The 24052-nt window shown below is 63.7% G+C and overlaps 2 protein-coding genes across 2 annotated transcripts; one reads left to right on the top strand and one right to left on the bottom strand.

The window, feature by feature from the left end:
- The first annotated feature begins 738 nt into the window (after window positions 1-738).
- PYGL (glycogen phosphorylase L) lies at window positions 739-10592 on the top strand. Its single transcript, XM_086749066.1, has 21 exons — window positions 739-760; window positions 1227-1480; window positions 2823-2924; window positions 3673-3751; window positions 4019-4122; window positions 4453-4584; window positions 5025-5136; window positions 5213-5295; window positions 5613-5756; window positions 5941-6033; window positions 6274-6420; window positions 7198-7361; window positions 7455-7569; window positions 7719-7820; window positions 7898-8045; window positions 8159-8217; window positions 8664-8805; window positions 8970-9177; window positions 9256-9390; window positions 9937-10003; window positions 10204-10592. Exons 2-21 carry the CDS (start codon window positions 1238-1240, stop codon window positions 10390-10392), a joined length of 2568 nt encoding a protein of 855 aa, XP_086605192.1. The 5' UTR covers window positions 739-760; window positions 1227-1237; the 3' UTR covers window positions 10393-10592.
- Window positions 10593-10828: 236 nt separating this feature from the next.
- On the bottom strand, window positions 10829-15992 carry ABHD12B (abhydrolase domain containing 12B). Its single transcript, XM_086749067.1, has 13 exons — window positions 15896-15992; window positions 14271-14398; window positions 13725-13827; window positions 13520-13639; window positions 13199-13229; window positions 12999-13044; window positions 12774-12903; window positions 12495-12535; window positions 12275-12354; window positions 12003-12085; window positions 11411-11489; window positions 11144-11268; window positions 10829-10972 (listed from the first exon to the last, which is right to left on the bottom strand). The coding sequence occupies exons 1-13, from the start codon at window positions 15976-15978 to the stop codon at window positions 10951-10953; spliced, it is 1071 nt and encodes a 356-aa protein (XP_086605193.1). The 5' UTR covers window positions 15979-15992; the 3' UTR covers window positions 10829-10950.
- Between the last annotated feature and the right edge of the window lie 8060 nt (window positions 15993-24052).

Genomic DNA, 24052 nt, shown 5'->3' with positions numbered 1-24052 from the left:
GCCTCGGGAGGAAGCAGAGGCCGAGGGCACGGCGGGAACGGAGCCAGGAGGAGGCCGGAGCCGATCGTTTCTGAAACGGTCGTGGAAAAGGCACGGAAAAGTGGGGAGGTGAGGGAAATGGCGGCGGGGGAAGGGGTGCAGGGGAGGGGGGGCAAGGGAAAGGGGGGTGCAGAGGGAGGTGCAGGGAATGGGATGTAGGGGAGGGGGTGCAGGAGAGGGGGCAAGGGAAAGGGGGGTGCAGGGGGGGGTGCAGGGAATGGGATGTAGGGGAGGGGGTGCAGGAGAGGGGGCAAGGGAAAGGGGGGTGCAGGGGGGGGTGCAGGGAATGGGATGTAGGGGAGGGGGTGCAGGGGAAGGGGTGCAGGGGAAGGGGGTGACGGGTGGGGGGTGCGGGGAAGGGAGGGTGCGGGGGAGGGTTAGGTGCGGGGTGGGGTGCAGGGGAGGGGGTGCAGGGAAGGGGGGGGCGCAGGGCAGCAGGGTGGGGTGGTGACACTCTCCATCCCGGCCGTGAGAGGGGCTTTTCCCTCCGAGACCGGTCGGATGAGCCCTGGATGGGCCCTGTCCCCGCCCCCCCGCACCGCCCCGGCAGCACGGAGCCCCGCCAGGCCGGGGGGCGGGGCTGTGCGGGGGGGGCGGGGCCATGGGCGGGGGGGGCGGGGCCATGGGCGGGGCCGCTCCATAAGCGCCGCCGGGGGGGCGCGGGGGGGGGAAGCGGCCGCGCCCGGGACCGTTCCGCTGCGCTCCGCTCCGCCCGGTGCAGGTGAGCCCGGAGGGGGGGGAACGCACGGCCACGCGTGTCCGTTCCCCGGCTCTGTGCTCCCCCCGCGCCCCTCTGTGACCCCCGAGGCCACTGTCCCCAGGTTCCCCCCCCCACCCGTGCACCCCGGGGTGTCCTCAGGGTCCCCCCCCTTTTTGCTCATTCCGGGGGTCTCCCCCTCCGTGCATCCCCGGGGTGTCGCCCCTTCGCACCCCCCCCTCCCCGCCCTAGTGCCGGCGGCCCACGGGACACCCCCTTCGCCCCCCCCCCCCCCCACCCCCCCCACGGGGCGGAAAGGCTCCGCTCCCGCCCCACGAGTGGGCGGCCCGCGGCATCAGCCCGGCCCAGCCGCCGTAGCTCAGCCCCGGGGGGCGGAGGCAAAACCCCGATCCCTTTCCCCAAACCTCCACCCGTGACCACCTCGTGTCCCCCCCCCCGCCTCCCCGTGTCCCCCCACCACCCCACGCAGCCCACGCCGAGATGTCGCGGCCGCTGTCGGACCAAGAGCGGCGAAAGCAAATCAGCATCCGTGGCATCGTGGGGGCCGAGAACGTGGCCGAGCTCAAACGGGGCTTCAACCGGCACCTCCACTTCACCCTGGTCAAGGACCGCAACGTGGCCACCCCACGCGATTACTACTTCGCCCTGGCCCACACCGTGCGGGACCACCTGGTGGGACGCTGGATCCGCACCCAGCAGTACTACTACGAGAAGGACCCCAAGGTGGGGAGCGAGGGGCCGCTGCGGGGGACCCAGAGCCCGTTTTCCGTGCCGTGGGGTGGAGGGCGGTGGGTGACCCCCCCCCCCACTCCCCACCTTTCCCTCGCGCGGGGGGAATTTATCCGGCCGTCCTCACCCCGCGGCCACAAACCCTCTGCGAACGCGCGATGGGAAAACCGAGAATGGAAGGGCTTGGTTTTTCTTGGATTTAGGGATGTTCCCCCTGCCAAGTTCCGCGGAGGGTCGGGACTGGACTTTAACAAGCGAGGCCGCTGTCCTTTGCTTGGCCAAACAAACAGCGCGCAGCTCGGCCGAGCGTGGGACGCGGAAACGGCGTTCGCCGTGCCCGGGCGCGGTTTTGCTGCCAGCCGCTGCGATGCCTTTCTGGGGCGAGTTCCTTTGGAGGGTGACCCGAAACCGGCCCCGTTTAAAATGGGCGCAAGCCCGATCTGCGCCACGGCGCTCACGGGCCCGAGGGATCCGGTTGGGGCAGGAGTTTCCGGGCTCGCGGCGAGCACGGGGCGCTGGGTGCCGGGGGATTAAGCCGTAATCCCCTCCTGACACCTGGACGCGGGCTCTGTCACCTCCAATTTCCTCGCTGTTGACGCCGCGCTGGGACTGGGCCAGCCCCTGATGGCTCAGCCTTCCCCGCGTCGCGTAGGGATGAGGAAAAAAAAAAACCACCCATCTGGGGAGTGTCCAGTATAGCCGAGCCGTTCTGGGTCCCATCTGCCCAATGTCGCCGCGCCCAGCTCTGCTGGGACCAAACCAGTAAACCCAAGCGATCCTGCCCAGCGCATCCCAGCCCGACCCCGGGGGAAACCTGTCAGCTCAGCGCCTTTCTCCAGCCTAAATCCTTCCTTAAAACCCGCCGCTGCTGACGGCTTATGCAAGTCTCCGCCTTACCGGCCGCATCCTGCACCCGTCGTGTCGGCGAGAGGGGTGCGGCGATCCTGAGACCGAACCCCGCGTTCCCCGGCCGCTTGCTCGGTTTTTCCGGTGGCTTTGCGGCCCGGGGTGACGTTGGGAAACGTCTCCTCTTTAAAGTTTAACTTTGTACCGCCGCGCTCGCCGGCGTGCTCGGGGTTGAGCCGTCTCCGCTCTCGGATGGGGCGCCGGGGGGCCTTGTCCAAACAAAACCGCCACGGTCCTACCCTCTTCCCAGTTTGGGAAACGGCAGTGGTGGGAGAGCAGGGCCTCCCAGGAGCCCCAGCCCTCAATTTCCCAGTACAAACCACTCCGCTCTCTTTAAAGTCCGGTTTTTTTTCTTCTTGCTTCGAGGAAACACTCAATAGCGGCTTTTAGGGTCCGGGGGAAGGTGACCGGGGGTGATTTCCTCTTTCAGAGGATTTACTACCTCTCCCTGGAGTTCTACATGGGGCGGACGCTGCAGAACACCATGATTAACCTGGGGCTGCAGAACGCCTGCGACGAAGCCATCTACCAGGTGAGCATCGCGGGGATCCGTGCGGATCCGGACCCGGAGGGCTCCACGCTCCGGCTGGAAGTAGCTCCTTCAGCTGCCGGCGATGCCTTGGCAGATAAACTCCGATGAAATTCGGAGCTGCGTGGCCTGGTGCCCCAAAACACCAGCAGGGCTGGTGCCCCCGGGATTATCCGTGAGCGGTTTGGGAGAAGGCGCTGCCCGTGAGCGGCGCGGGGTCTGGCCCCCGCTGCATGGGTGCTGTGGCCGTGGGACATCAGAGGGGACATCAGACCAAGGGGTTTTCGTGGGAGAAGGCGGCTCAGCCCTGGCAAGGCGCCGTCTTATTTCCCGCTGAGCCGCCCGAGGAGCTTTGCATAGGGAAAACCTCTTCCTCCCACAGCGTCCCGGGCTGGAAACTTTTAAATTTCTTTGTAAAAGCGGCGTGGCCGCTTCTCTGGGCGTCTCGGCGACGGGGCGATGCCTGGAGCCGGGAGGACGGGCACCCAGGTGCCTGCCCCGGGGTTTGGGGGAGCTGGCAGGCGACGTCGGCCCCCGTGGGGCTGGGGTGTGGAGGGAGGGAACGATCCCGAAATGCCTGGGACCAGCACGTCCCGGCTGCGGGGATGGGTCTTGCACCTTTCCGCCCATCCCGGAGCCCACCCGCAAGGTGGGCTCAGGGCAGCACCCAGGGGTGCGGTGCCTCCCCTCTGTGGGGCTGGGCGCTCCGGGAGCCTCCAGCGCGTCGTCATCCTCATCCTCTCGTCTCTAGCTCGGGCTGGACATGGAAGAGCTGGAGGAAATCGAGGAGGACGCCGGTCTCGGCAACGGCGGCCTGGGCAGGCTTGCTGGTGAGTGAGCCCCCCACCCAAAGCGGTCTCGTGGCCTGGGTGGTGGGGGGCAGCCCCAGAGCCTTTGCATCCGCTGCGGGGGGGGGTTTATTCCTCCGGCCTTTTCGTACGCGGGGTGAGAGGCTGGGTGGCCAGCGAGCAAGCGGCGGCGGCCACTGGCCCTGGCTCACGCGCCATGGGCTCTCCGCGGTGAGAAGGAGCGGGACCCGCCGCGTCGCGGGGGTCCCCGGGGAAGCGCCGCTCACCGCTCGCCTCCCTCGCTGGCAGCCTGCTTCCTTGACTCCATGGCCACGCTGGGGCTGGCCGCCTACGGCTACGGCATCCGCTACGAGTACGGCATCTTCAACCAGAAGATCCGGGACGGGTGGCAGGTACGGACGGAGGCGTGCGACCCTCGCCTTCCCCCGGCGCGGCCGGAGCCCCGAGTCCGGCCTGCGCCTTAGGCCGGGCCTAGGTCAGGGTGTACCCCCTCCCTGCGGCTGCCGGAGCCGGGGTTGACGCTGTGATATTTAAAACTTGTCGGATGTTTTCTCAAACGAGTTTAACGACCTAAACCGGTGCAAGAACGCAGCATCCCTCCCTGCAGCGGGGAAGCTCGCCCCTTCATCCTCATCCATCGCCCCTCTGGCAAGGAGACCCCCCCCAGAGCCCCACCTCCGGGCACCGAAACCCAAATTTAGCGCTCTCTCTCCCTTCGACAGGTAGAAGAAGCCGACGACTGGCTCCGGCACGGCAACCCCTGGGAGAAAGCCCGTCCCGAGTACATGCTGCCCGTGCACTTCTACGGCCGGGTGGAGCAAACCGCCGCCGGCACCAAGTGGGTCGACACCCAGGTACGGGCTGGGGCGCGGGGAGCCCCCCTCTCCTGGCTTCTCCCGTCGCCTTGGGGGGCTCCTGCGTGGGAGGGTTGTGCCGGCGAGGCTGCTTCGCTGGGGTGGAAAAGGCAGCAGTGGAGCAAACTGGGGTGGGGACAAACTGGGGAAATAGCCAAAAGCACCTCCAGCAGGTCTGCGTGCCGCGCACAGCCCGGCACGGCGGCTTAGATTCAGCTTCTCCTGCCCTTCCCAAGCTTCTCTCCATCCCGAGCTTTTCCGGCAAACGCCAGCTGCCGGGCAGACCTGGGATGTCCCTGGGGTGGTGGGGTACCAAGCGTGTCCCCACGTCCCCTGAGCTCCCTCCTGCGTGGGGGTCTGTGGGGTGGGAGGGCTCTGGCGGGGCAGGGGGGACGTTGGGGGGACGCAGCCCGGTTCCGGCTGCCCTGCCGATGTTTTAGGTGGTGCTGGCGCTGCCCTACGACACCCCCGTGCCCGGGTACATGAACAACACCGTCAACACCATGCGCCTGTGGTCGGCTCGGGCGCCCAACGACTTCAACCTGCGCGACTGTGAGTGGGTGTCGGCGGGGTGCCGCGCGGGTTTGGGGGGGTCCCGCGCCCACCTTACCCCTCTGCTCCTCCCCAGTCAACGTTGGGGACTACATCCAGGCCGTGCTGGACAGGAACCTGGCGGAGAACATATCCCGCGTCCTCTACCCCAACGACAACGTGAGTGGGGATGGAGGGGTGGTCTTAATTCTTCTCTTAGAAGCAGCTCCCGGGTTCCCTTCCTGTTGCCCCAGCGCCTTTCTCTGCGGCCAAAACGTTCAAACCGGGGAGAACGGGTGCTCGGGGTGGGATTTAAACCTCTGGTCGTACCAGCGCATCTCCAAACCCCGCCGCTGAAAGCTGGGAAGCGAGATGTTGGGGTTCGAGCTGCGGCCGACGCCGGGAGAAGCGCCGGGGGCTCACGCCGTGCCGGGCGGTGGCCACGTGCCGGCCTGGGTCCCGGCACGACCCGCAGCGCCCCGCTCCTCTGCTCGCAGTTCTTCGAGGGGAAGGAGCTGCGTCTGAAGCAGGAGTACTTCGTGGTGGCTGCCACCCTCCAGGACATCATACGCCGCTTCAAAGCGTCCAAATTCGGCAGCACGGAGAGCGTCCGCACCGTGTTCGATTCCTTCCCCGACCAGGTACGAGCCGGGGTTGCTCTGACCGAGCCTCAGAGCTGGCTTTGACACCTCCCACATGTCCGGCACCCAGGGCTGGAGGGGGTTTGTGGACCCTCCGTGGGTGCCTGTGCCTGGCTGGCTCGGGCAGTGGGGTGCCCCCGTGTCCCCCATGTGTCCCCGTGTGCCACCCCTGCTCTCCTCGCAGGTCGCCATCCAGCTGAACGACACGCACCCCGCCATGGCCATCCCCGAGCTGATGAGGATTTTTGTGGACATTGAGAAGCTGCCATGGAACAAGGTAGGGAGACCCTACCTGGTCCTGAGTCCCCTCCGCTTGCACCCACCCGCCAGTGGCAGAGGAGCTGGGGAACCAGTTTGGTAGCTGCTGGTGGCCTGGGGAGCCATGCGGAGCGGTCAGGTTGGGTTTAACCAGTATGGACTTGGAGGAGTCGTGCTGCTGGCCACCACGGAAGGACCGCGTGGGTGCTGGCACCCATCTGGGGCTGCCTCCGCTCAGCGCCGGCTCTAACCCCGGCAGGCCTGGGACATCACCAAGCGAACCTTCGCCTATACCAACCACACGGTGCTCCCCGAGGCCCTGGAGCGCTGGCCGGTGGACCTGGTGGAGAAGCTGCTCCCCAGACACCTGCAGATCATCTACGAGATCAACCAGAGGCACCTGGATGTAAGCGCCTTGGGGCGGCGCGGGAGCTGAGAGGGGGACGGGGACGGCACGCATCGTGCTGTCGGGATGAGGGGGGTGCGCAAACCGATGATGGCGGGTGCGTGGCTGCGAGGTTCTGACTGCTATTTTGGGAGTTGGTGTATAGGAAGGCCCTTCCCACCAGCACACTGCCATCTCGCAGTCAGTGGCTATGTCAAAGACTTCACCCATTGCTCCAGGGACTTGGCTGTTGGCATTTTCTTGCTCCCTTAAACAGGAAGGATGAGATCAAATAGAGGGAGGCAGGTTCAGATTAGATATTAGGAAGAAATTTTTTACCCTGAGTGTGGTGGAACAGTGTCCCAGGTTGCCCAGAGAGGCGGTGGATGCCCCATCCCTGGAAACATCCCAGGCCAGGTTGGCCGGGGCTCTGAGCAACCTGATCCGGTTGGAGATGTCCCTGCTCCTTGCAGGGGGGTTGGACTGGGTGGGCTTTGAAGGTCCCTTCCAACCCAAACCATTGTGTGACTCTGATTCTAAGGGTACAAAGGAGATGGTGGCTTGGCCTCCTGGTCTGGCAGCACAAGGCTTTTGCCGAAACGGCCATCTTCGCCAAGCATGTGCCCACAAGCCCCACTCCATGGGGCTGGGGGTGGTCCTTCTGTTCAGGGAAAGCCACCACTCCGGCTGCTGTCAAGTGCACGGGAGACACTGCTAGGGCCCCCTCCATGGGAACCACTGGGTGGGACATCCCCAAACACCAGCACCGCTCACCACCTGTCTGGCTTCCACCTGCAGCGGATCGCATCCCTCTTCCCCAACGACGTGGACCGGCTGCGGAGGATGTCCCTGATAGAGGAGGGAGGCACCAAGAGGATCAACATGGCCCACCTCTGCATCGTCGGCTCCCACGCCGTCAACGGCGTGGCGAAGATCCACTCCGAAATAGTCAAGACCCAAGTGTAAGCGCGAGGAGGGAGGTGGTGATGGATCACCCTCTGCTTGGAAATGGTGGTGGTGGCAAGCCTGAAGTCATCTCCTCCTTCTCCTCGCAGCTTCAAGGACTTTGCGGCGCTGGAGCCAGAGAAGTTTCAGAACAAGACCAATGGCATCACCCCGCGGCGCTGGCTCCTGCTCTGCAACCCGGGGCTGGCGGAGCTCATCGCAGAGGTAATGGCGCCGGGGGAGCCATTTACGTCTTCTAAATGGTCAAGCTCTGAGTGTCCACCCGAGTCCCTGCTCCCGTTTTGGAGCAGCGCGCCCGGTGAAGTCGGCCATCCCTGTCCCGCGGTCAGCGCGTACCTGTGCTCCCATTGCAGAAAATAGGGGAGGACTACGTGCGGGACCTGAGCCAGCTGACGAAGCTGCACGAGTTTGTGGACGACGACCTCTTCATTCGGGAGGTCGCCAAAGTGAAGCAGGTGAGGGGCGCGGGGTGGGGGGACGCGGGTGAGGGGAGCACGGGCTGGGGGCTGACGCGCTCCCTGCCCTCGCGCAGGAGAACAAGGTGAAGTTCGCGCTGTACCTGGAGAAGGAGTACAAGGTGAAGATCAACCCTTCCTCCATGTTCGACGTGCACGTGAAGAGGATCCACGAGTACAAGCGGCAGCTGATGAACTGCCTGCACATCATCACCATGTACAACCGTAAGCCACCGCGCGCCCCGAGGGGACAGGCTGCCCTGGGGGTCCACCAGCATCCCTACCCCCCGGGGCTGCAGCCAAAACAGAGGGTGACACCGCCCCGCTGTCCTCTCCAGGCATCAGGCGGGATCCTGCGAAGCTCTTTGTGCCGAGGACGGTGATCATCGGGGGCAAGGTAAGTTGGGTCAGGCGTTTTGGAAGAAGGGATTTGGGTGCAGATGTCTTGTGGGGCCATGCCCATGAAGCTCTCCAGGAAGTGCTGGAGTAGCACTCGTTGGCTTCAACCCAAGCAAAGCACCAAGTTAAAAGACGTTAAGACCTGTAGGTGCTTAGGGACGTGGTTTAGTGGTGGACTTGGCAGTGCTAGGTTAATGGTTGGACTCGATGGTCTTAAAGGTCTTTTCCAACCTAACGATTCTATGATGCTGTAAGTTTTCAGGGGGCTTCCACAACCAAATGCTGCTTGTGGTCATGCAAGCTCCCCAGAACTTGGTGGTGCAACACATGGGTTGGACGAGGCGATGGAGCAGGGCTGGGGTGCTTCCCCAGGACGTGGGAGCTGGGTGCTCCTCGCTTGCCCAGGCACCAGCCCTCCAGGCTCAGCCGCGGCTTTTCTCCTAGGCTGCCCCAGGATATCACATGGCTAAAATGATCATCAAGCTCATCAATGCTGTGGCTCAGGTGGTGAACAACGACCCTGTTGTGGGGAGCAAGCTGAAGGTCATCTTCCTGGAGAACTACAGAGTCTCGCTGGCGGAGAAAGGTAGCCCACGTGGGGCACGCTGTGGGGTGGAGATGTCCGCCCCGTGGCTGTCCACCAGCCTGCGGCTCCATCACCATGAGAGAGCAGGTCTAACGTCCTCCAGCACGACGCCAACCCAAAGCCAGTCTCTGTGAGCCCCTCGTGTCCGTGTGTTTTGTTGGCAGTGATCCCCGCTACCGACCTGTCAGAGCAGATCTCCACAGCGGGCACCGAGGCGTCGGGTACGGGGAACATGAAGTTCATGCTGAACGGGGCTCTGACCATCGGCACCATGGATGGAGCCAACGTGGAAATGGCCGAGGAGGCTGGAGAGGAAAACATGTTCATCTTTGGCATGAGGGTGGAGGACGTCACGGAGCTGGACAGGGAAGGGTGAGGGCTGGGAAGGCTGTGGTGGTGGCACCACAGGCACCTGAGCAGCATGGTCTCCTACCAACCCTTCCCCACCAGGTACAACGCCCAGGAGTACTACGACCGGCTGCCCGAGTTGAAGCAAGCCATTGACCAGATCAGGAGTGGCTTCTTCTCCCCGGAGGAGCCCGACCTCTTCAAAGACGTGGTCAACATGCTCTTCCACCACGACCGGTGAGGCCTGGGACGCCATCCATTCCCTGGGTTGGGTCTCCCCATCAAATTTCTGGTACCCTTGCACCAACCATCCACCCTCCGGCTGATACCCTCCCATTTTTCTGGCCCCGGTGTTGCGCACGTGGAAGAGCAGTTGATGCTCCACAAGGATCTCCACGTACAGCCCTTCACACGGCATTAAAGCCTGGGCTACCCTAAGGCTAAGAGGCATTTTGGGTTGCGCAGCCCTTGCCAGGTGGTAGTTGCTTTTTAGATATCTCAAGGGCTTTCCTGGCCTGAGCGTTAAGCAGCCGAGGGCCGCGGGCGTTCGTGCTGGGGAAATATTTTACCGGTGAGCTGACGCAGGGTGTGCCCTTCCGCGGCACCCGTCCAGCCTGCGCCGCAGCTCCCTGTACAAGCAGGGCTTGGGGAGGATGAGTTTTTCTGAAGCGTTGGTGTCGGAGGAAGCTCTGGATCTGGCCACCCAAGCCGCGCGCGCCGCTGCCGTGCTCCCACTGACGCGTTCCTGCTGTCACCCACTCTCCCCTTTCTTCGCTGCTACAGGTTTAAAGTTTTTGCGGACTACGACGCTTACGTCAAGTGCCAGGAGAAGGTCAGCGAGCTCTACCTGGTGAGTGCCGGCCCCTGGGTGAGGTGGAGGAGCTGTGATGGGACAAACATTCCCCCATCCTGGAGAAGGGGGTTGGTGGGGCCGCGCACGTAGACGGGTTCTTGGCGAGGAGGCTCCCCAGCCAAAATCCGGTCTCGTGGCTAACATGGCACCCACAGGCGCAAGCCTCCAGCCCCACCATCCCACCACTCTCCTTGCAGAACTCCAAGGCGTGGACCAAGATGGTCATCAAGAACATCGCGGCGGCCGGCAAGTTCTCCAGCGACCGCACCATCAAGGAGTACGCCCGGGATATCTGGCGCGTGGAACCCTCCGACCTGAAGATCCCGCCGCCCAACGAGCCCCGGGACGCGGGCGAGGACAAGACCCCCAACGGCACGGCGGCGTAGGGGTACGGCGCTGCCGGGGGACGCAAGCGCGAGGTGTACAACCGTCTCTGCTGTCTAGGCTCCGTGTTGCTGCTGCTGGCTTTCCTACGGTCGGGGCTGGGGGGGCAATTTTTATAACGTTCAGTGTCGTGTGGAAAGCGAAACCACGTCGCCCTGTCGCTTGCGTAGGCGCTAAAAATAAAAGTGCCGCTGGAGTCCAAGGGGCTGTTTGAAGTCTAAAATTAGGGACCGGGCTCACCTGCACCGAGGGTATCGCAGAAAAAAGGTGGGGGGGGGGGGCAAGCTGCGGGGCTCAGGGTGGGCGGCACAGCTGGGCACAGCTGTCTGAGCCCTCGCAGGCGACGCTGAAGCGGGACTTGGGGTGCAGCTCTCGCCCGTCTTGAGGCAGCAGGATCTCTGTCCCCCACGTAACCTCCGGCATCCCCGAGGCGGCGGGTAAATTAGAAAGTTTCTCAGTAGTTTTTATTAGGTACAGCAGCAACTTCAGCGCCCCGAGGGCTTCCCGGCGCGGGTTCGAGGGAGCGGAGTGCTCGCGGTGGCCGCGCGCAGCGGCTGGCATCACTGAACGTTCAAGAAGTCTCTGCAAGAAGATGCAATAAACCTTTAACGCTGCGTCACCGACCGTCCCGTGCTGCTCTAGAGCCCGAGCCCTGATCCCTGGATCTGGGGCTGGGCTGGGCTTGGGGCAAAGACGATCCGGGGGCGGAGGGCCAAGGCTCGGTCTGTGCCCCCCCCCAGTTTCCGCACTTACTTCACCAGAGCGGGCAGCTCGGGGTTGAAGGAGATGTAGTCGTGGCCCAGGCCCAGCTTTTCGGGAAAGGTGATGAACTTCACCTTGCTTTTGTCCTTGTAGGCGCCACGTGCCGTCTCGAAGAGCTGCCGCGGGGTGGGAGCGCGGTTAGCGGCATGCACAGGAGACCCCAACCCCCCTCTCCCTCCCCTTCAGCCCCCCCCCAATCCAGTCTAAACCAACGCCCACCCCTCTTCAATCCCGTGCGGAGGTGACGGTGGTCCCTACCTCGCGGCCCAGGCGCGGAGGCAGCACGGCGTCGTCTTCTGCGTGCAGGATGAGGAGCGGGCAGGCCAGCACCTTCACGCTGCGGGCAGCGAGTGCAGCGCCGAGGGGTCAGCCCCAAACCGACAGACGCGTGCGAGCCTCCCTGGGTGCTGCTAAAACACCCCCCTCCAGCAACCCTGACCCCCTCCTGGGCGCTGCCGTCCCAGCCCATCGGTGCCCAAGGGCAGCTTAGATGATGCCCACGCTGCTTTGTAACCTTAAATCACCGACACGGGGTGCTCAGGCTTCCAAAACAGCCCTGAACCAGGTGGCTTTTGGCAAAGGCACCCCAAAACGCAGAGGGGAAAGGCCCCGCCGCCACAGCCCGCGTACGCCGCACCGCGGGTGGGATGCAAGCTCCAAAAAAGGGATGTCGGCTTCCGGACTTTGCTCGACAGTAATATTGATAGCTGCAGTTAGGCAAATAAAAAGCCGCTTTTAAGGCATGAGTAAGCCGGGCAAAGACAAATAAGAGCGCGGGGACGGCGTGGTGTGACGCGTCCAACCCCGCCCCTCCTCGGCCAGCATCGTCCCCATCCCTGCGGGCACTCACTTCTCGTCGTTGCGGAAGAACATGTCGCCCCGAGCGAGCGAGTCCAAGATCAGGGATTCGAAACCCGGGAAGTGGCGGTAGATCTGCCGGAGAGGGGGAAAGAGTTACGGGGGGGGGGGCTAAGCCGCGGTGTTGAGTGACACATCCTTCCCCAGGCAGAAGGATGCGTCACCCCCCAGCCGGGGGTGCTGGTTTTGGGGGACCCCCCTGGGCGGAGCCCCGCGCCCGCCGCTGCCGCGGGGACACCACACGCAGAGCCCCCCCGCGCTCACCTTGGTGATGGGGACGTGGGCGGCCGCCTCGCGGATGTTGGTGTAGGGCGACTCCAGGACCACGGCATCCACCTGCACCCCTGAGGGAACAGATTTGGGGGGGGGAGGCCGAGCCTGATCCTCGAGCAGAGAGCGATGGGGCTCCCCAGCTCCTCTGTGCCCCACAAAATCCGTTCAGGGGCACGCAGAGCCCCGGGGGGGACGCCACGCTGGGCCTTACCTCGCTCCTCCTGCAGTTTCCTCGCGGCGTTCGTGGCAATTCTGTGAGAAGAGAGGTGGCGGTGAGGGGGAGCAGCCGCGATGCTGCAGTGGGACGCGCAGCACCCTCAGACCCCCCCCCCCCCCCCCCGGGCTTTGTCTGGTGGGTTTTGCTTTGCAGGTGCCTCCACCGAGGAGCTGCTCCAACCCCTCGGTCCGTCCCCGGGTGGCACCGGTCCGGCAGCAGCGTCAGCTGGCACCCACGGGTGCACCCACGGGTGGCACCCGGCCCCGCACCTACCCCGTCCCCAGGGAGTGTCCCCAGAAGAGGATGCTGCTGTTCCCGCTCCGCGCTTTGGCCCAGTCGTAGAGCGCCAGGACGTCGGTGGTGAAGCCGCTCTCCGTGGGGTGCCCGCTGGAGTCCCCGTAGCCTGCGGGGGACACGGCGCAGCGTCACGGCCCGGGGTGGGACACCAGCCCTGGGGGGGGCGGGGGGATCACACGAGAGGCAAGGGGGTGACTTTACCTCGGTAGTCGAGAGCCAGGACGTGGAAGTCGGCAGCCCCCATCGTCTGTCAGAGGAGTGGCACCGCGTTACGTCCCGGGGTGGGGGATGCACCCCCAGGACCCCCGCCCCAGCGCGCCCAGGGTCCCTCTTGGGTCCCCAGAGCCAGCGTGAGCCTTGCCCCCAGCAGGTCCCAGTCCCTCCCACAGGGAACCATTTACCTTCAAGAACTGGATGCGGTGGCTCGCAGCCCTGACGGAGAAAATAAGATTAGAGCTCGGGGAGGGAGCCTCCCCTCTGGCACCGGCGCAGGCGAGGGACTGGGGTGACATTTTCCGGGAGGAGAGAGCCGGATGCTCAGGGGTGGGTGGGTGGGTTTGGATGTTCCCCTTTAACTCTACGGGCTTTTCCTCCACCTGTGGGGTCGGAAACCGCGGCAGCAGCCAGCGGCTCTGCGGGACCGGCCGCTGCGCCGAGTTTGCTAGTTCTCACCCCGCGCAGAAACGCCCGGGAGAGGCACGCGCGCGGCCGCGGGTACTCGCCTGGTCCCCCCGTTGCCGTGCAGGTAGATGATCACGGGGTGAGCGTCGGCGAGCGCCTCCTCGTACCAGCGCCGGTCCTTGCCCCGCGCCTCGGCCTCTCTGCTGCCCGGCACCGTGTGCCTGGCAGAGGGGGCGGAGAGGGGTTACCCCAAGAGGGGCTTCACCCCGGTGCGCCCACCCGGGATGCCGGGGCCGCCCCGCTCACCAGATGCCGACGGTGACGCCCGGCTCGGTGGCCAGGTACAGGCTGACGGTGTTGTTGAGCAGCAGCTCCGGCCGCTGAAGGTCCACGAAGAAGGGGAAGGGCACTGAGGGACAAATCGCAGCCGTCACGCCCATTTGTGTCAGGTTTTGGTTTGTTTTTTTTTTTATTAAATAATTTGCCTGGCAGCCAAGGACCGCGCAACGGCCGGCTCGGGGAGCAGGGAGGCGAGCGCAGCCCTCTGCCACCTCCTCCCACCCGAATTTCTCGCCCCGTCGACGCTGCGCGTCCCCAGATGTGTTGCAACGCCAGGCAGCAAACAGGGTCGGCGGGATCGCGTTATTACGGCTTGCAAAACACGAGGCGCCAACGGGAAAAGCTCCCTCCGCGCCTCCTCCGCAAGGAATGGGGGTCGGATGGGCGCTTCCCAGTGCCACCCAGGTGCTGGGTGTGGGTGCACCCACTTTTTGGGGCCCCTGCCCCCACCCATCCTGCTGAATCTCTGGGGGGGGGGGGCTCTCCTGCTTGGGACAGCCCCGGGGCACTCACGTAAGTTCAGGAAGACGAATTTGGTGAGCAGAGCGGGGAAGAGGCGGATGAGGAAGGGCACGGAGACGTAGAGGAGGAGCAGGAGCAGGAGGAGGGCGCGCAGCCAAGGACGCCAGGCCCGCCGGTCCCTGCAAGACAGACACCCCATTAGCACGTCCCCTCCTGCTCCCCATTCCCAAACCCCAACCGTGACGGTCGGATACGGCGGCTTTTTCCCAACAGGGGCTCGAGGCGGCCACGTGCACCCCCCTGGGGTCAGGAAACGGGTTCCCCACGCCGGGGTTGTGTTTGGCTTTTGGGGATGGAGCCGAGGTGTGGGAGCAGCCCCGCCGCGACACAGCATCACGAGAGGCCACGATCCGGTCCCCTCGCAGCCTCCCACGGGATGCTGGTGGGCGGGAGAGGCAGGGCACGGGCGCTGCAAGCCAAACCAGCACCACCCCGAGCCGTGGCTGGCGGGACGCGGTCACAGAGGTGTCCCCAGGCCTGGCACCGAGGGCTTCTGCAATTCTCCAGGGACAAGGAGGAAAGTTGGGAAAGGGGCTCGGGGAGAAACCAGTCGCCAGAGCGACGTCCCCCAGTGCCACCAGTGTGACCGCTTCCCAGAGTGTCCCGCTCCAAAAGGCTGAGGGATGCATCCAGCCGCTCCAGGCCGTGCCCTCCGCAGCGAGCCAGCGGCCAGCCCCGAAGGGAAAACCAGGAGCTGCAGCTTGGCTGGCGTCGCCGTCTCCCGCGAGCTGGTCGACGGGGAAACTAATCCAGGAGGAGAAACTAATCCAGGAGGAGAAACTAATCCAGGAGGAGAAACTAATCCAGGAGGCGAGGGATTGAGGGCAGAGGTTTCTGACAGGCGTCCAAGCACAGCTTGCTGCTGCCAGCGCGCGCCCGGGGTCACCGTCGCGGCGGATCGAGCCCGCCGCCCGCCCTGGGGAGCGCTGCGAGACGCCGAGAAAGGGTCGCAAAGCGGGTGGTGGGACACGGGTGGCACGGTCCCCCGGGCACAGGGTGGCACCTTGTGCCGTGCTGGAGCTCCGGGGAGCTCCTGGAACCCTCCTCCAAGATTTCGGTCTGAGCGGACCCGCTGCAACGGGCCAGCGAGGCGCTCCCAGTCGCCGCGGTTAATTATGGGGTGCTGCTCTTGGGTCTCCACCCAACACCCGAACGCGGGGGCGAGCGCGCACACCCGCCCTTGCGCAATACCCGCTGCAGGTGAGAACCGACGGCGAGGAGGGGGGACGAGGGGGACGCGCCCACCCAGGGGCACCTCTGCCAGCCGGCGGGGCGGCGGGCCACCGCACGGGGATGGCAAGGTGACGCGGGGGGCGCAGATGCAGCGTGGCGTCGTGGTGGCGGGGGGGGGGCACGGCCACGGGGTGGGATGGCAGCGGTGACACGGGGACATGGGCATGGTAAGGGACCACGGAGGTGGCAGGGTGACGTGGGGACATGGCCACGGTGTGAGATCACGGCTGCGGGGCAAGGAGAAACGGGGACACGGCCACGGCGTGGGATGGCGGCGGTGGCAGTGGCACGGGGACACGGCCACGGCGTGGGATGGCGGCGGTGGCAGGGTGCCGTGGGGACACGGCTGCGAGGACACGCGGAGGGGACGAGGGGCCACTCACCGCTCCGGCCGGGCCGCGCCCGCCCTGCTCTCCGTCCGGTCGCCGCCGCCATCGCCGCCGCTCCGCTCCCCGCGTCGCCGCATCCTCGCGCCGTCTGCCCGCGCCGCCGCTCAAGCCCCGCCCCGCCCCGCCCAAGCCCCGCCCCGCCCCGCCCAAGCCCCGCCCCGCCCCGCCCAAGCCCCGCCCACTCCCACGCACGACCCGCCACTCGCAGCCGCGCTGCCGCCGGCGGGACACGCCCCCTCCTGCGACAAGCCACGCCCCTTCGGGCATCGCGGGCGGGGCCGTGGGAGCCACCGCGCCGTCACGGGGTTTTTTTTTTGGGGGGGGGGGGGGGGGAGGAGGGGGGTGACCCCGGCAGGGCTGGGGGTCCCTGTCCCCAAGGGCCGGGGCGGCAGCGAGCGGGCACGCCGGGAAAATCAGCCTTGCCACAGCAAGGAGCACAGGAAAACCTTCTGGGTCAAAAAAAAAAAAAAAGAAATCAAAATTTACAAAAAATAAAAGGTTTAAAACCAAATTGGGTGTCGCTTGGCTTTAAGGGAAGGGTAGGACCCTGCTGCTGGGTCCCCTCGCAGCTGCGACTCCTGCACTGTCAGCCTGCGTCGGCCCCAGCTCCTGGGGCTGAAAATTCCCACCGGGATAGGAACGTGTTCCCCACCGGGACAGAAACGTGTTCCCCCCAGTTTGGCCAGCGTTCCCCGCAAACCTCGGCCAGGCGCAGGAGGACGCGCTGCTGGGACCCGCGTCACCAGGCCTGCCCGCAACGCCCGCAACCGAGCGGGCTTCGTTAAACGCGGGAAGGCCGGGAGCGAATTCCAGCTGCCGTCATTTCACTTCTTTTCCTGAGCTCCCGCAATATTTTAAGCCGTGCTCGGGGGCCGAAGCGGGACGTGACGATGGGACGAGCCCGTGGTGGGCACCTGACACGGCGGCGGGGGGCTCGGCGAGGGCCTGACGCGCGGCGTCCTGAACCGATGCCATTTCTGCGGACGCCGTCTTGCTTTTCCAAGCCTCCGCAATGCAAATCCAAAGACAAACGGATCCGGTCGAACCGGGGCTGCCGGAGCCGTGGGCAGGCGGGTGCGCGTTCCCCATCAGCAGATGTTGCAATGAGGTGGCACGAGCCGCCCCGCAACCCGCGCTTCCCGTGCCGCGCGGCCAGGAGGAGAGCGGAAGCGGCCGGCGGATCCGGCTGCTTTTACACACAAAGAGGTTTGGTTGGGTTTTTTTTTTTTGCCTTCCACCTCCCGATTTTTTGTTGGGGCTGCAGCAGTGGAATGAGACGAGGGGCCCAAATCGCAGCGGTGGGAAGGTAATTTGTACAGCGAGGGGCTGGACGTGCGATGGCAGCAACGAGCCGCGGCGGCGTGACGCGGCTGCAGCGTAGCAGGGCTCGCCATTGTTTTCTGCAAAAAAAAAAAAAAAGAAAAAAAATCAAAGTTTGGGCTTATTTCAGTCTGAACTTCTCCCGCACCGGCTGTGAGATGGGGAGGTTTCCAGCTGATTTTTCCTACGACGTCTTTTCCGAAACGCTCCCTTTGTTTATTTTTTGCTGATGGTTTCTCAGCTTTTTTTGTTCATTTTTTTTCAATTTTATGGCCCTGCTTTCCCTGGCCCGGCGAGAGGCCGAGGTGAGGGGTACCTCGCCCAGCCCTCCCCAGTTCCCCGGCCCGCAGCCGGACTTTTCCCCGGTTCCCGCAGAACAAAGCACCCCATTGTGCGCGGGGTGGAAACGGGACGGGAAGCGTGACGGGGCAGCGAGAGCCGTGCCAGGAGGACGTTTCTGGGCACCCACGGCCTCGCCGAGGGGTCACCCACTGCCTGCGCAGGCGCCCGGGCGGCCGCTGACCCCATTTTCGGGTGGCTCTGTGCCAGCCCCCCGAGCTCGGCCGTTGGCGCTGGGTCCGTCCGCGTCCTGGATTTTCCCATGCGCCCCTTTTTAATTTTTTTGGCGGCATGCATCACACGTGACGGCGTGGGCGAGCGGAGGTTTCCCTTCTGCCGAGCTCGCTCGCCGCAAACGCCAGCCCGAAATGCGGCTGGAAAGGGGCTCCAAAAACAGGCGCGTGGGGTCCGTGGCTCTGTGGCTCCTAAAAACATGTGGGAAAAGAGGGGAAAAAAATAAAATAAATAAAATCAGGATGCCTTCGCTAACAGCCAGTCCTAAAAACAAATCGGGAATTAGCACAGCGGCTATACGGCTTGGTACTGCCCAGCCCGGAGTCCGCGCGTCCCCGTGGTGCCGGGGACACGGGGACACCGAGCATCCTTGCCTGCCAACACGCGCCCGAGTCGCTTTGGTGGGTGGCGGCGGGGCTTTTTCGGGGCTGTCGCTTGGATTAGCGAGGCACGGGCGGCGGCGCGGCGAGGAGGAGGGTGGTGGGGGGATCAGGGTCCTGGCACTTGCCGGGCTCACAACAAAACAAAGCACCAGATGGTTTCAGCTTCAACATAATACGGGGCGAAAAAAAGGGTTTGAACCGGCGATGAAAAAGCAAAGGCGGAAAGAGAAAGGGGAAGAAAAGAAAGAGAAACCCTCGGCAAGTGTCAAAGCAGAAGAAAGCATCGGAGAAAAATGGCAAATGTTAAAAAACACAACAAAAAGCCCTTCCCCGGCACAAAGCCGCGGCTGCTAACATCTGTCCAGCCAAGCCGCTCGCCAAGGCCCCCTTCCCCTCAAAATCACCTTTCCTCACCTCTGTCCTCGCGGGGACACGGCCCTGTCCCTTCACAGGGCTCTGCTCGAGGCTGGGGGACCCGCTCAGCTCCGTCCCACGTCCCCCGAGCTGGCGGACTCGGCCTAAATATTTTATTACGCGGGCTAAATGTTTTATTACGCCTTTTAGCTGAGGTGTGGGATCCCGGCTGTCCCCGGCGTGGCTGGTGGGACCGTGCGGCAAACCAGCCTGTATCCCCGCTGCGGGATCTCGTGGGATTTTAAGCCTGTTTTTTTTTTCTCTAAGTGAGGCTTATGGAACCCGCTGCGCATCCCTGCACCTGGCTGGGAGGCTTTTGCATTTCCCTTGCTCCTGCCCCATAAATATTTTGAACCCACAGACCAATTTCAGAGTGGCCTTAAAAAAAAAAAAAAGGGAAGAGGGCTTACAAGTTATTACGTCCCTAGCGTTTTCGCCCAAAAAGCAGTGAAATAAGGCTGTGCAATTGTGCAAGAGTGGATTGCAGTGTGAGCTGAACCCCTTATTAGCCACCAGAGAATCCACAAGCTGATTTTCTGGGTACAGTGAGGAGGTGCAGTGCTGTGTCTCCAGAGATGCAGGACAGTGGGGAACTGGGGTGATGCCACCCTGGGGTGCAGGACAGCAGGGAGCCAGGTTGATGCCACCCAGGGGGACAGGACAGCGGGGAGCTGGGGTGATGCCACCCTGTGGTGTGGGATTTTGGGAACCGAGGTGATGCCACCCTGGGGTGCAGGGCTGTGGGGAGCCGGGGTGATGCCACCCTGAGTTGTGGGATGGTGGGAAATGAGGTGATGCCACCTAGGGATGCGGGACAGCTGGGAGCTGGGGTGATGCCACCCTGGGGCGCGGGATTTTGGGAACCGAGGTGATGCCACCCAGAGGGACAGGACAGCGGGGAGTTGGGATGATGCCACCCCGGGGTGCAGGACAGAGGGGACCACGGTGGTGCCACGGGGGTGCGGGACAGCGCGAGTGCCCCCACCCAGCTGTCACGCGCGGTGCGGGGCGGTGCCGTTGCCCGTGCGGGGGCCGGGCCCGGGCGGTGCCAGCGGGGCCCCGCCGCACAAAGGCGGCCGGTTCCGCCCCCCCCCGTCCCGGGGCCGCCCCCGAGCCGCTGCCCAATAAACACCGCCGCATTTGAACCCAGCACCACCTCCCGTCCCGTCCCCCTCCCTCCGCTCCGCCACGGTCGCTCCGCTCCGCTCCGCTCCGCCGCGCCCGGAGGCACCGGCAGCCGCGCCGGGTGAGCACGGAGGGGAGCGGGGCTGCAGCACCCCAGGGGTGGGGGGAGCGGGGAACGGGGAGGGGGGTTACCGGGCACCCAGGGTGCGGGGGGTGCTTGGCCGCTACCGCTTCCTCCTCCGCGGGCGGGACTGAGGCGCATCCCGGCCCTTCCCGGGGCGGCGGGGAGGGGGGGTCAGCCGGTGAGGTGGGGGGGGGGGGGGGGGTAACAAGCTTGGGGGGGAGATGCTGGAAGAGAGGAGGAGGAGGCGGAGGAAGGGGGAAAGAGATGCTGGAAAGGAGAAGGGGAGGCTCTTGGGGGGGGTGCTGGAGAGGAAGAGGGGGATGTTGGGGAGGGAAGATGCTGGAGAAGGGGGGGGAGATGCTGGAGAGGAGGGGGGGATGTTGGGGGGGAAGATGCTGTGGGGGGAGAACCTGGAGAAGAGGGGGGAGAATGCTGGGGGAGGTTGCTAGAGAGGAGGAGGGGATGTTGGGGGCATGCTGGAGAGGAAGGGGGGTGCTGGGGGGGGATGCTGAAGAGGAGGTGGGGGTGCTGGAGAGAAGGGGGGATGCTGGAGGAGGGTGGGGGAGATGCTGAGGAGGAGGAGAAGAAGGAGGAGATGCTGGGAAGTGGCGGGGGGTATGCTGCGGGGGGAGATGCTGGGGCTAGGGCCTCATAAGCAAAGAGTACAGTGGGAATTTGGAGGGGTGAGTGGGCGCACAGAGGTGCCTGTGTGGGTAGGGGGTGGGTGACCCCTTGCGGAAGCTGGTCCCCGTGGTGGCCTTGATGCTGGTGGCGGTGGTCCAGCAGGAAGAGCAGAACTGGGCGCTGCTTGCCCTCCTGCCAAGGGCACCCCAGCCCATGCTGCGTCCCCGTCCCGTCCCCGGAGGGATGCTCCTGAGGCCCAAAAACTCTGCGAGTGGGTTCTGGGCCAGCTCTCCTAGTCTGTGGCTGGAGGAATTAATGCTGGAGGAATTGTTTTGCCATCAGCGAAGCCCTCGCCGTCACCAGACGGCATCTGCTGTCTGGGTCACAAACGGTGGGCCTGTCACCTTCGGGTAAGGCTGGGGCTGAGGCCCCGAGCCAGGAAAGCCCAAATCCACAGCCCGGGAGCGTCAGCCACCAGAGCCGGATGCGCTGGGGTTTTACTGTGGAAGTGGGTGTCAGGTTTGGGTGGGCGCGTTTATCCTGCCCGGTCTTATTTGCCCACCGAGCCGGGGATGGCGGCAAGAGGCTCGCCGAGGCGATCCCAGGGATGCGCGGCGTTATCGCCGTGATGCAGCGCGGCCCGGGTTTATCGGAGCCGGCGCAGGGCTGAGCTCCGCAAGAATTACTCAATCCCTTATTTCCCGGCGCGCGAGGCGTCGCTGGGTGAATTGCCGGCTCGCTTTGTTTACTTCTGAAATAATCAGCTTTGCGCCTCTACCTTGGGCTTTATCGCACCCGGGGCTCCCCCGAATTATCGCAGCGCAGCTCCAGCCCGATTTGCAAAATCAAAACAGATGGGCGCTTTGTTTTTTCCGTTATTGAGGGGAAGGCTGCTTATTGAAAGGCCCCATTACAATGCAAATACCGGGGTGGCGTGAATATTCCGAACGCCGCGCTGCTTTTGATGTTCTTTACATAAATTTATAGCGCTTGATGCGCCATCGCTGCTTTGCTCATCTGGAGTGGAGCTTGGTTAACAGAATTTTTTTATTTTTTTTTTTTCTTTTCTGCCAACTTTGGAGGGTTTGGCCGTGTTTTGGGGAGCGTGGTGAGAGGTGGCATTGAGGTGCAAAGTGCCGGGCTGCGAAAATTATGACGGTGCTCAATGGGGAGGAGGAACCGCCAGCTGTAAAGCTGACTTTGCTGGTGACCCTTGAAGAGCCGGGCCTGCTGTCGAGTGATTTACTGACATTTGGGTGCTTCATTGTCCTTTTGGGGTTGTTTTGGGTTGGTTTTTTTTCCCCTTTCTCTTTGGTTTCTCGGTGCGACCTGTCGTAGAGCCGCCGCTCCCCACGAGGGGCCGAGGTGTTGCGGGGTAGGCCGAACCCAAAAATCGCCCTGACAAAGGCAGCGGCGTGGGGGTTCGGGAGCGCCCGCGGTGCCGCAGCCACGGTGGGCGGGACGGTTCGTTAGGGAAAGGAGATAATGAGTTGGATGAGAGAACCCCAGCTCCGGTTTCCCAGCAAGGGCTGAGGGTCTGGTTTCGGTGGCTGCTGGGCATCTTGTTGCAAACCCTGCCATTAAAAACCTGGGGTCCTGGTGGGGTTTTCCTTGTTTTTCCTTTTTGCCAGCTGTGTTCATGTCGTCCTGGTTGCCCCAAGCGCAGAGGGAAGGGCAAGCTGCTTTTAACCTGCTGACGCGTGGCCTTGGTCTCCAGCATTTTGTCTCGGGGAGCGGGTGCTCGTGTTTCGGAGGTGGCCGCGTGACGCCAGGCCCTCGTTTGGGTCGAGGCCATCGGGGCAGGCAGCGTCTCTCGTGAAGGGGGTGACTTGCTCGAGGCCCTTGCAGAGCATCCCTGAAATCTCCGCGCAGAATGAATAGTGTTTTGCACCCAAAAAAAAGAGGGAGTGTTGTGCCAATCGTTGTGTGGTGGTGCCATTGACTGACCAGGTAATCCGTGTCTTCGTTAGTTCAGGGCTAAAGCTTGGAGGTTGATGCTGATTCCAGGCATTTAATATGCGAAACGGTAATTGCCACTTACGCCTATATTGTCTGAGTTAAATTTAGCCGAGAATTCAGTCCTATCAGGGCTGTACATTGTGCGCTGTGAAGGTTATCTGGCTCACAGGAGGGGGTGGATTTAAAGGAAGGAAAGAAACGCCAGTGGAAACTTCCTATTCTCGTCATCCCAGAGCGCTTGGCTTCCCGGGACGTGTTACAGGGAGAAGAGAAATAAAGAATAACGTGGTTACGGCTCCAAGTAGTCCTAAACCTGCATCCTTCTGCGCCCGTTGCTCAAGCCGGTTATTTCGGGGGCTTAACGCGGCGCAGAAGGCCAGCTATAAATCTGAACAAGGCCGGCTATAAATCTGAACAAAGTGATGCCCGACGCGGGGAAGGGCCCCTCTCCGCCTCGCAGGGGACCGGGGAGCCCCCCGCTCAGCTGCCGCCCGCCCGCCCCTATTATCCCCGCCAGCTCCCGGCCGCCCTCCTGGATCTCAGCTGCTGGCCCATCTGGAGCGGAGATGAAAGGCTGGGGTTTAATTCAAGGCTTTGTGTGCTTCTGGTGTTACCCCCCCACACAGTCCCCCCCCCGCCTCCTCTCTCAGCCCTTTCTCTGCTGCCAGTCTCCCATCCCCGACCCCGCCAGCGCCGGTGCGGAGGGTGGCTGCGCGCGCCGGGTCCCTGATGCCGCTGACCTCATTATTTTGACTGCTGGGTGATGCCAGGCAGCCCCGTGAGCTCACCAGGTAGGAGGGTCGAGTTTTTGTCGGGGTTTTTTTGTTTTTGTTTTGGTTTTTGTTTTGTTTGTTTGTTTTTTTTTTTTTCCTTCCACCTTCTGGAAGCGCTGCTGAATAATTCAGCCGGGAGTAGGCATCTTGGGTCACCTTGCGCAGCCGGCTGCGTGCCGGAGCCGGCTTCCTAAGATGGAGGTTGTGCAGGATGCGCGCGGGATCGCCTCGCTGCCGGCAGCTCGCCGTTGCTGAGTGACTGCAGGTAGGCGAAGAGCGTTGCCCTTGTTTTATCTATTTCCGATGCTTTTTACACTGGAAAGGGTGAAATCCCTTCCCAGGGCCGTGCTGGGGTGGCCGGGTCCATGCTGAGCTGGTGCGGAGCCCAGTGAGCTCCGACCATCCCTTGCCGTGGGGACACCCAAGGCTGCTGGGGCCCACCAAGCCCTCGCCAAAAACTCACCTGGGCTGGAGGGCATGTCTGGCCCCAGGCAGGGACCCCGCACCCCATCTCCTTTGGAGATTGTATTTTTCTTACTGGTTTTATGGGGTCCCCAGTGCCTTCTCCCCCCCTCAGCCCACCCGGGGTAAGTTTTTGGGGCTGCCTGCCAGTACGGCACCAAGAGGAGGTGACCCCAATGCTCCGGCAGTGCGGATGCTCGGGGAGGTGTTGGGAGGTGGCGTTTAGCTCTCTGCACTGTCTAACTGGGGGAACTGGTTCTGGTGGTGTGGAAGTAGGGTCGGGTGCTGGAGAGGTCTCTCGGCGACAGGAGGTGGCTGGCCCTGAAGAGGCTCAAAAATGCCTGGGAAACTCCATAAATTGGAGTCATATTTGCTTACAGGCTCAACTGTGAGT

The sequence above is a fragment of the Chlamydotis macqueenii genome, chromosome 5, assembly GCF_036417535.1.
Source record: "Chlamydotis macqueenii isolate bChlMac1 chromosome 5, bChlMac1.mat, whole genome shotgun sequence".
Lineage (NCBI taxonomy): Eukaryota > Metazoa > Chordata > Aves > Otidiformes > Otididae > Chlamydotis > Chlamydotis macqueenii.
The sequence above is the reverse complement of the archived record's forward strand: the minus strand, read 5'-3'. Positions and strand labels throughout refer to the sequence as shown.